Source organism: Pistacia vera, unplaced genomic scaffold (genome assembly GCF_008641045.1).
Source record: "Pistacia vera cultivar Batoury unplaced genomic scaffold, PisVer_v2 Contig172, whole genome shotgun sequence".
Taxonomy (NCBI): domain Eukaryota; kingdom Viridiplantae; phylum Streptophyta; class Magnoliopsida; order Sapindales; family Anacardiaceae; genus Pistacia; species Pistacia vera.
Window position 1 is genome coordinate 51843 of NW_022195812.1, and position 11694 is coordinate 63536.

Consider the following 11694-nt stretch of genomic DNA (forward strand, 5'->3'; position numbering starts at 1 on the left):
GCATACTATATTCTTGAAGACGAAGTCTTTAAGCTTCTTGGTAGTAATCGCGACCAAAGGCTCGGCCTCGACCCACTTGATGAAGTAATCTATCACGACCACAACATACTTGACTCCCCTTTTTCCGGTTGGCATGGGCCCAATGAGATCAATTCCCCATATAGAGAATGGCCAGGGGCTGGTCATTATCGTCAGTTGGTGGGAAGGAGCTCGTGGGATGTTTGCGAACCGCTAGCACTTGTCACACTTTTTCATAAAGTTGATAGTGTCTTCCAGAAGTAGAGGCCAATAATATCATTGGCGGACAATTTTATTGGCGAGGGATCGTGCGGCGGTATGATTACCGTATATCCCTTCATGTATCTCCCTCATAATGTATTCTGCTTTGTCGTTGGTTACACATCGGAGGAGAGGGGCGCTAAACCCTCGCTTGTATAATTGATCTCCGACAAGCATATAACGAGCAGCTCTGGTGCGTAGGATTTTTGCCTCAGTCTTGTCACCAGGTAGAGTCCCATCTCGGTACCAGGTAGAGTCCCATCTCGGAGATACTAAATGATTTGAGTCATCTAGGAGATAGATTCTGTTACTACTACAGTCTGCTTAGGCGAGCTAATGTTAGGAATTTCTATGTACTGAACTGGAATACTTTCCGGCACATCTGAGTCAGCGATAAGGCTATTCTTGCCAAGGTGTCTGTGACAGAGTTATTGTCTCTCGGGATTTACTTGATCGTTAAGCCGTTGAAAGGCTTAAGTGCGGCCTTAGCTTTCTTCAAATAGCTGATCATGTTTTCTTCCTTGGCTTGATATTCTCATAAGATTTGATTAACAACCAACTAGGAGTCACTATGAATGCTGATCGCGTCCAATCCCATTTCCCTCGCTAGTCGTAGACCGGTGAGCAGCACTTCGTATTCGGCCTTATTGTTTATAGCTTGGAACCTAAATTGAAGAATTCCATGAATGCAAGTCCTTTCGGGACCGAGGAGGAGAAGACCTACCTTGGCTCTTTTTCTATTCAAGGAACCATCAACATAGAGGCTCCAAGTTGATAAATTCTAAACGGTTTCCTGGATGACTTTGCTGGCTGACTGCTTGGATTCTCGATTTGGCTGGTACAAGAATTCTGAAATAAAATCGACAATAGCGTGCGCTTTGATGGTTGCCTTCGGTCTATAATGTAGATCGAACTGACTCAATTCCATTGCCTATTTGAGTAACTTACCAGAAGCTTCCAGCTTCTGAAGAACTTGCCTTAGCGGGTAGTTGGTCAAAACATGGATTGTGTAGGCATGGAAATAGGGTCGCAGCTTCCTGGAGGCGATCAGCAGGGCATAAGCTAATCGCTCCATTTTTGGATACCGCATCTCGGCGTCCAATAGTTGCTTGCTCGTGTAATACACTGGCCACTGAACTCTACCCTCTTCCCTAATGAGAGCAGCGCTGACTATATACTGAGAGACGTGACAGGTAGAGGAATAGAATTTCCTTGGGAAGAGGCTTGGATAGAAGAGGCAGCTTTCCGAGATGTTCTTTTATACTCTCAAAAGTTTGCTCACACTCTGGAGTCCATTTGAACTTCTTGTTGGCCTTAAGTTTCTTAAAAAATGGTAAGCAACGATTTGTTGCCCTTAATATGAAGCGACTGAGAGCCGTTATCCTTCCATTTAGGCTCTGAACCTAGTTTCGGTTGATCAGGCTTTTCATATCGAGAAGAGCCTGGATCTTCTCGAGGTTGATTTCGTTTCCCCTTTGGTTAACCATATACCCCAGAAACTTTCGTGAGGATACTCCGAATGAGCACTTAAAGGGTTGAGCTTCATTCTGTACTTTTGGAATACATTAAACATCTCAGCGAGATGCGGTATGTGATCTAAAGCGACATGCGATTTGACCAGTATGTCATCAACATAAACTTCCATCGACTTTCTGATCTGCTCGAAAAACATATAGTTAACCAGCCGCTGGTATGTTGCCCCAACATTTTTTAGCCTGAAGGGCATAACCTTGTAACAATACAGTCCCCGATCTGTAATGAACGAGGTGTGCTCTTCGTTAGGTACGTACATTAGAATCTGATTGTACCCCGAGTAGGAGCCCATAAAGCTCATAGCTCATGCCCAGAGGTGGCATCAACAAGCTGGTCGATCCTTGGCAAGGGAAAATTGTCCTTCAGACAGACTTTGTTGAGGTCAGTAAAGTCGACATAGGTTTGCCACTTGCTATTGGGCTTTACCAAGACTGGATTGGCAACCCAGCTTGGGTAAAACACCTTTTGAATATACCTGTTTAAAAAGAGTTTATCTACCTCAGTTTCAAGGTAGCATAACGCTCAGGTCCATGACTATTTTCTTCTGGCGAACCGGCTTGACTGCACTGTTAATGTTGAGTGCATGACATATTACATTAAAGCTGATCCCGATCATATCAGCATGAGTCCATGAAAAAACATCGACATTCTCTCTGAGAAAGCTCGTCAAGCTTTTGGCGAGCTAGGGGTTGAAATTACTCCTGATTCTTAACACTAGGGTCAGCTCATTCTGATCAACTAATACCTCATATAGGTCCTCAACTGGCCCACTATGAGGGCACTCTTGGATGCAAGGATCCATGTTGTCCTCTACTGGGCTGAGTTGTGGCTCGATCATACTGATCATTATAGCCTGCTCAGGGATGCCTATTGGCTTTCCTTTTCTCTTGCACGCCATCTGCACTACTCTTATGTAGCAGTCGCGAGATTCGCGTTGAGATCCTTTTATTTCCCCAATCCCCGTTGGAGTGGGGAACTTCATTTTCAGATGATAGATGGAGGTGAGGACCTTGAAACTCGTAGTAGAGGTCATCTCAGAATGCCATTAAAGGCTGACAGATAGTCTACCACTAAAAACTCCGCATCTTGGTCATTTCATTGGTCTCACCCAATGTGATAGGGAGTGCGATCATTCCCCTAGGGATCAGATGACCCCCATTAAAGCTATAGAGAGGAATGGAGGCAGGTTTTAGGTCTATCTTGTCCAATTGCATTTTATCGAAAGCTTGCTGAAACAGGATATTCACAGCGCTTTCATTGTCCACCAACATTATGTAGACTTCGCACCGACCTATTTCAGGAGCGATAACGAGTCCATCCTCATGGGGATGATGCAATTGCACTACGTCTTTCTCTGAGAAGGAAATCTCCTCCTTCTTGTGAACCTTAGCGGGTCGCAGCGTCGTACTCATCACATTCACGGGGTCATGACAAGCTTTATGAGCGTACCTTTCTGAGCACCTCGAGAATTCCCCGTGAGGTATGGTCCTCCAAAGATTATCCCTACGCAATAGAGGCCCTTGCTACCACGGTGCTTCTTCCCTTATTCCTTTTGATCTTTTTCTCGAATGGGAGTCAGACCCATCAACATACTCCTTGAAGTGCCCTTGCTTGATGAGGTCTTCAATTGCTTGCTTGAGAGCCTGACACTCATCGGTGTGATGCCCATTATCCTGATGATAGCGGTAGTATTTTTTGTTGTTCCTAGCTGAGGGAGGATTCTTCATGGGCTCTGGCTTTCCGAGCAGGCTGGCCTCCTCTGACTTATCCAGAATAGCCGACACTGAGGCATTCAAAGGAGTGTGAGCCACTTTGTGGAGTTCCTTGTGGAATTTGTCTATGTAAGACGGGAAGGATTCGTTCCTCTTCTGTCGTATGTTGCTTAGATAGCTCAACGACATCGAGAGCTTCCTGTTCGCCTAGAAGTGTCTCAAGAATGACGAGCTCATTTGTTGGCACGAGCTGAAAGATCTTGCGGGAAGTGATCTGAACTAGCGTTTGGTATAGGCAGTCAAAGTTATTGCCAAGCAGCGACATTTGACTAAGTCGAAGACTTGGTAGAGTTCCATAAGGTCGTTGAACTCGTAAAGGTGATCCTATAGATCAGTATTCCCATCAAACGCCTACATGTCGGGCATTCTGAATCTCGATGGGAGAGGAGCAGCTAGCACTGTTGGAGAAAAGGGAGACGCCTTAGCGACCTTCCCACGCTCATTCTGTTGAGCCTTAAGCTGATCCAAAACTTGCTGTAATTCCTCAATCTAAGGTAGTGGAGCTACTTGAGGATCACTTTCCGCAATATAGGTTCGACCCTCATGGTTGCGGTTGAGGAAAGATCGCAAATTAGACTATTCCTTAACTCGGCCAGAAGCTCCAACGAACCTTGACACAAGCTAGCTGGGGTTGTATGAAGGCATTGAATGGCTCAGAGAGTTTTCTCGACCTCTGCAGTGGTCAAAACCAACCCGCAAACGATGGGGGTTTCCCACATGATGACAGTCGAGGTCATCATTTCGACGATATTGGGAATCTTCCTGCCTTGCACTTTTGTGGGAGTGCCCATACGACGTGGTGTGGGATGGCTCACGCTGCGACATGTCGTCAAGTTGCAATGCCATAGGTATTTTACCCGTTGCGTGACAGGTGTTCACTAGTCCCTCGGAGCCCTTTGGTCCACTTTTTGCCACTTGCTTTCCCTTACTTTTATGTGCTGCAGTGCACGCGGTACGAGCTTTCACCATTTTCTGTGCTTTTGCGCGACTTGCAAGCGTCTTTGGCAGTGGCACCACCTCGTTGGACTCTAGTGGTACGACCCGATCCAAACGGTCTAACCTTTGGCTAACCGTTTGGAGAGTATTGTTGAACCTCTCCTAGTAATTCATCATAGCTGGGTTGAGTTGTGAGCTCGACTCTGTTAGATTGGCGGCACTTTGGGAGAATTGTTATCCTGTACCTAGGGGATTTTCTCATTGTCGAGGTCGGTTCGCTCAGTTTTGAAACCGCGAACCATTTGCTGATGGATAGGACCGATCGGTTAGAGATTTCTGATGAAGAGGAAATACTAAATCAACGCCCTCCTTCTAACGCCAAATTGTTAATGCTTGATTTCGACACCAACGACTCGCACGTACAAAATGCTAAATGGACCTAGAAATTACACGTGATATGGAATTATGCAATGAGAGAATAAATGAGAAGCGGTTTTTAAAGTGGTTCGGATACCCAAAAGTGAATCCTACGTCCACTATGGTTGTATTAATAGATAATTACAGTCAGGTCGCATTCAGTAAACTGAATTACAATCTTGAGAGAATTGATATATATATATATATAGAGAGAGAGAGAGAGAGTATGCTTTTGAAGACTAAAGATGAGCTAATCTTGTAAATGAAAAAGGAGCCCTCTATTTATAGTTGGGGGATTCAAGGTAGTAATCATGATTCTGTAGTCGAGCAGATGTGGTACAATTCCTAACCCACTTCCCATTGGATGTCTGCACGGGAGACATCCTTAAATCGCGTAGGGCTTGGGCAGGTGGACAATTCCTAGCCACTCACAAGCCTGACATTCACCTGCCACATTGGCGACAACCTTACATCTTTTGTCCTTGCGCGACATGGCTGCGTCTAGATGACACAAAGCCTTCCTGAACTCTGATTGGCCCTTACTGGTGTAAGCTTACGTCAGTCTTGATTTTTTAGGCATAATAATTGGCATTGAAATCTCTCAAGGAAGAAAAATGACGTAGTATTGTTGTTGTAGTAGACTCACAGAGCTCCGACCTGCCTAAAAACTTGATAAAAATCCGACCTTTAGATGATGGCATCATCTTCTATTTTGTTTTCAATCCTATAATGAATTCAAGAGTTTGGGGTCGCGGAGTGGAAGAAGTTAGGGTTTTGGCTACATATACAGAGGGCACATCAGTCATTTCAAGTAGATGCCACAAGGTCAAATGAGATAAGGTAAAAAGAATAATACTACATATACATTATTTCTATACAATATTTCTCATACAACATTATGTGGTAAAATGTAATTGGGTGAAAGTTTAATTTTACCTTTAAATTAGCCAATCATATCTTATCATATTATGTTGTATGGGAAATGTTGTATAAAAATGATGTATGGATAGTATTACTCATGTAAAAAAACAAAGCAACAGACAGTAGATAGATGTCTTTTTTTTTTTTTCTCGTTTGATATATTTGCTCCAAAACCAAACAGGATGCACATTCTGACTCAAGACTCTTGTTATCTTATTCAAAGTGGCTACTGGCGGAACAGTGACGAGAGGAATGGCGAGCATTGTGGCGGGGACGCCTTGGATGAGAATTAGAACGATAAGGAAGCTAGAGCTTGCTCCTCCTCAAATTTTGCGCCAATCGTGTGTGTATTGTTTTGTTAACAAGGAGAGGAGATTTTCAGTCTCAGCGTCTTTATCTACACGTTCAAACAAGGTTGATGGACAAGTCAGAGTTCGTTTTGCTCCTTCTCCCACCGGGAACCTCCACGTCGGTGGTGCCAGAACCGCTCTCTTCAATTACTTGTTCGCTAGGTAATTTTTTTTTTCCTCCTTAGTTTCAAATCATTCATTCATTTTATTTTAAAGATTTGTAATTGGCTTTGTTTATTGATTTTGTAGATCGAAAGGAGGAAAATTTGTTCTGAGAATTGAAGATACTGACTTGGAGAGGTCTACTCGAGAATCTGAGGAGGCAATGCTTCAGGATCTTTCTTGGCTTGGTCTTGATTGGGATGAAGGTACGGGATTTCTTGATATATAATCAATGATATCTTTTTGTGGTGAAAAACTTGTTTATCTTATAAGAAGTGATTAATTTATTATGTCTGCGGGGAGAATTTGTTAGGCCCAGGTGTTGGTGGAGATTATGGTCCGTATAGGCAATCTGAAAGGAATTCTATGTATAAGCAATATGCGGATAAGCTTGTGGAATCGGGTCATGTTTATCGCTGTTTTTGTTCTAATGAGGTATTAGTTTTTCTAGTGTGTAGTGTTTTGCGTTTGATGGATATTACATTATCTGTTTTGCTATTCTTAATGATGAAATGTGTGTTGAGCTTAAACATGTGATTCATTATTCTCTGCAGGAACTTGAGAAAATGAAGGAGATTGCAAAATTAAAGCAGCTGCCTCCGGTGTATACAGGAAAGTGGGCCACTGCAACTGTTGCAGAAGTACAAGACGAGTTGGCAAAAGGAACCCCTTACACATATCGATTTCGTGTGCCGAAGGAAGGGAGATTGAAAATCAATGACCTCATTAGAGGAGAAGTAAGTTCTATTCATTTGATTCTTTCCATTGCAATAGATTTGTTACTAACAAATTCCAATATTTGTTCTTTTATAATGAGTCTGATCTTTTGTTTCAGTGGTTTTTATCTGTGAACTTAATGTCTATTTTTTCCCTTATTAGCTTGTGGTCAGTGTTTGCCTTTTGTGCCAAAGTGATATGATTTAATGACAAAAGTGCTCATACCAAAGAGCTCAGGATGGTACGACGCTTTTGAGATTTGATATTGTCTATGTTCATGAGGAAGATGGATTTAACTTTCCCTGAATTTCAAATTGCCTTTCTGAAACACTTGAAAGATGTGCTGTTTTAATGCTTCCCGCAAATGAGTGAATTTGTGAGATTGAGAAATTTTTTTGAGTGCATAATAATTATACAGACCAGTGTGCTATGCAATACCCCATGCCTTCCCTAAAAAATACGAAGTGGGATGATGCTTGGCACTGGTCTGCTCCCTTAAACCTCTGTTAGTTGGCTAAGCCATTGGACAACAAAGAAGTGGTGATGTGCACAATATCATTATCATTGCCAGTAATAATTTGTGTAACAGTAGTTCACAACTTAATAGCACATGTAGTCAGATCAATATGGTATAGGTGTTAACTTTGTTGGATAGTGTTGTGAAGGTTAGTTGGAACTTGGACACTCTTGGGGATTTTGTAATCATGAGGAGCAATGGACAACCTGTTTACAATTTTTGTGTCACGGTTGACGATGCCACTATGGCTATTTCTCATGTTATAAGGTATTACTAAAATAACTTCCACATTAATGGAAATATTCCATTTGCCATTCTCAATATTTCTTTAGTTTGCTGCCTTTGACTTTATTTTCCATATCTGTTTTGTCTATGATATCTTCATAACCTCTCAACGCTTGCATTTCAGAGCAGAAGAGCATTTACCAAATACTTTGAGGCAAGCACTTATATATAAGGTAACTTAAGTGCTCCTGGGTTGTAATTTATTTTTGCTTGCTTGTTGTTGTAGATGCTCTGGTTTTTCATAACAATGTCGACAAGCTGATTTGGGTATCTATATTCCATTTCAGGCTCTTGGATTCTCAATGCCTAACTTTGCCCATGTTTCGTTAATTCTTGCACCTGATAGGAGTAAGCTATCGAAAAGGCATGGTGCAACTTCAGTGGGTCAGGTAGTTACTCGGTACTTTCCTTTGTTTTAAGTTGGGATATATGATATTATCTTTCTCTTATGTCTTTGGTTGTTGGCTTTTTACTTCAAACAAATTTTTTTATGGAGGGCAAGAATTCTCTGACTGATTATACCTCCCATTTAACAGTTCAGGGAGATGGGCTACCTGCCTCAGGCAATGGTAAACTACCTGGCACTTTTAGGTTGGGGTGATGGCACTGAAAATGAATTTTTCTCACTCAAACAACTTGGTTAGTTTTCCTTTTATTTATACCTGATTATCTGTACATTTCATAAAAACCTTGCTAAAAGCTTGTCTTATAACCTCTGATTGTATCAACTTCTATTTTTGAACAATTTCTTGCTTGTTCATACCATTTGCAGTTGAGAAATTCTCAATCGAACGTGTTAACAAAAGTGGCGCTGTCTTTGATTCTACTAAATTAAGGTAATTTTGGCCTTTCAGCTGCTAATGCTGACAGGCCTTGTTTCTTTATTTTTATTTAGCAGGCATTTCCAGACTATACTATGTGCCCTAGGGGATGCTGATGAACGAATATTTGAAGTTAAATAGCTGTCTGACATTCTTCCCGTGTTTGTGCATTTTGTGTTAGAATTTTCTAATAGTTTCTTCTTTGACATATATCTATGAGTTAAAGGTGGATGAATGGTCAGCATTTAAGGGCCCTTCCATCAGAAGAGTTGACCAAACTTATTGGTGAACGCTGGAAGAGCAGTGGTATCCTCAACGAATCAGAGGGGCCGTTCATAGATGTATGATTTTTTTCTCTGTATCTTCAAATGCATTCTGCTTTGACTTATTAATGGTCATAAACTAGTTCATGAAACCTCAAATAGTACACTCAGCTCTTTTTTGTTATGAGCTAAAATAGGCAACAAAAGCAACGATATTTTGGGGAACTAAATAAATTCTTGAATGTCGGTCTATTCTCTACTTCTCAAAGGAGCTGTGGGTCATGGTTCGATCAAGGATTCTGGTTGTCCTTTAACTAACCATGGGATTTTAGAAATTTTATATTCCCACTGTTTGGTTATGTGCATTGAAAGGCCGGCTCAAATTTTGATTTTCCAAGTACATTAGATCTTGAATGTGTCTATTCTCTACTTCTAAAGTTTTGCTGGTTGTATTGGGTGGGAGGATCTTTTGTTTTAGTTTTCATCTCCAGCCATCTACTTCAGTGTGTTGCATAATATTTATGGCATGACTTTGTGCAAACAGGAGGCACTTCAGCTACTCAAGGATGGGATTGACTTGGTGACAGACTCGGACAAAGTACTTTCAAATTTGCTGTCTTATCCTTTGCATGCTACTTTGACAAGGTGATAAGAGATTTTCTTGTATTTAAATTTCTGCTTTCATGATATAGTTTGATGTCATTCTTGAGTTGAAAAGTTAATAGTTAATATCATCTCTGTCATACATCTTACTGACCTTGCATCTTAAGTTTTGCTACGGCATTTTTGTAAATGCTAAAGTATAATTGTCTGCAGTTCATTGTTGTAGACAATATCTTTCATTTGAAGTTATGTTTAAAGGTATAACTGTCATGTTGTTCTTACCATGTGATTGTGCACACAGTCCTGAAGGCAAATCGGTTGTAGAAGATAAGCTTTCTGAAGTTGCAGCTAGCCTCTTAGCTGCCTATGATGGTGGTGAACTTGTTGGTGCACTCGAAGAAGGCCCTGCTGGCTGGCAAAAGTGGGTGAAGAACTTTGGAAAATCATTGAAGCGCAAGGTGAGGTCTAAATGGATGATTCTTCTCTTTCTTTTTCATCTTCTTGCTACTGAACTCTGACCCTTTGGCCAATCTGGACCGACATTGCAGGGGAAATCGCTTTTCATGCCCCTCAGGGTGTTGCTAACCGGAAAACTTCATGGCCCTGATATGGGTGCCAGCATAGTTTTACTCCACAAAGCTGGAACCCACGGAGTCATAACTCCTCAAGCCGGGTTTGTGACATTGAATGAAAGGTTCAACATGCTGAGGCAAATTGACTGGGAAGCATTGAACAGAAATGAACCCCTCTTGGAGTCTACCACCTCGTTATCCAACTGAGGATTCACAATTTTGACCGGCGCATTAGAAACCTTAGATTTTTACTTTCGATATATTTGTGCATCAACCAAGGAGACCAATAAGAAGAGTTCATTCTGTAATATTCCAACTGAGGGATGTGGATATACAGTTTTCTTTAAAATGAATTGTTTATTTATTTCAAGTTGACAAATCTCCGCATGCATGCAAATGTAGCAGCAACAGCTCAAATGCATCAGCCTGTTCTTCAAGCTAACATAGAGGCTTTCTAAGAAATTATTTTGCAATGCTTTAAAACTCAGCATGTTCTTCAAGCTAACATTGAGGCTTTCTAAGAAACTATTTTGCAATGTTATAAAACCCAACCCTGGTATAAAGGTTTGAAATTAACAAAAATGCCCTTAAACATGACATAGAAGTCCCTATAGGTTTTAAATCTTGCAAAAACATCTCAAACACCACCATTGGCATTGGCAAATAGGGCATGTTTCTGGCTATAACAACTCCCTATTATCACGAAAACACTCCCTTCATCCTTTTGACCAAAACTCATGTCACTCCTCTCTCGTTTGTCGCCCCAATTGCTAATGATAATGGGCTTTTTTGGGTGACATTGTTTTGTGATTTTCGGTCGATTCACTCACTGGAAATTGACATCGTTGCCATTATTGTACTCACCGGTCATTCTTCTTAAAAAAATCCTAACATTTCAGTCTTCAATTGTTCACAAATTGATGTCTTAATTTCTAGAGTTTTCAATGAATAGGAAAATTTGTAACCTGACCCGGTGAAGGCTCCGAGTCCTGATTCAACTTGTTGGGCTAGACTAGATTTTAAAATACTGTTTAATATTTTGTATACGATTTGGTTGAAGAGAAAGAAAGAAAGAAAGAAATAATTGAAATTTCAACTAAATTGAAAAAGATAGTCAAAAAAATAAAAGGAAAGATCTAATTTTGTAAGCAATCCTATTACACCATTGGATCTAACAAGTAACATCTAACCTTAGATTTATTTTCTTGAGAACCTTCCCCTGAGGTATATAGAAATGTCATCAGAAACCTCTAAGATATAAAATCATTGATAATTTAATACCTTGACTTTCCTTCCGTCTCAGATTAACGTGATCACTGTCCACTGATCACATCAGGGAGGTAAGTGATGATTCATATATCTAGGGGACTTTATGGTATTTTATTAAACCTGATGAAGGTAATAGATATTAGCCCTTTTTTAATGATCACGTGAGGAACACGCGGAAAAGCATGCAAAGAGAGAGGAGAGAATAGGAATTACGTAAGCATAGGTCTAGCTCAGGCAACCAATCACATCCACCAGACCAGACCACCATTACCCCCAC

The 11694-nt window shown here is 41.0% G+C and overlaps 1 protein-coding gene across 1 annotated transcript; it reads left to right on the forward strand.

The window, feature by feature from the left end:
- The first annotated feature begins 6051 nt into the window (after positions 1–6051).
- Positions 6052–10518, forward strand: LOC116125835 (glutamate--tRNA ligase, chloroplastic/mitochondrial). The gene is made up of 13 exons (XM_031411542.1): positions 6052–6370; positions 6458–6576; positions 6684–6805; positions 6925–7107; positions 7753–7871; positions 8014–8062; positions 8177–8278; positions 8426–8528; positions 8662–8725; positions 8937–9051; positions 9518–9618; positions 9878–10034; positions 10125–10518. The coding sequence occupies exons 1-13, from the start codon at positions 6111–6113 to the stop codon at positions 10353–10355; spliced, it is 1725 nt and encodes a 574-aa protein (XP_031267402.1). The 5' UTR covers positions 6052–6110; the 3' UTR covers positions 10356–10518.
- Positions 10519–11694: the final 1176 nt, after the last annotated feature.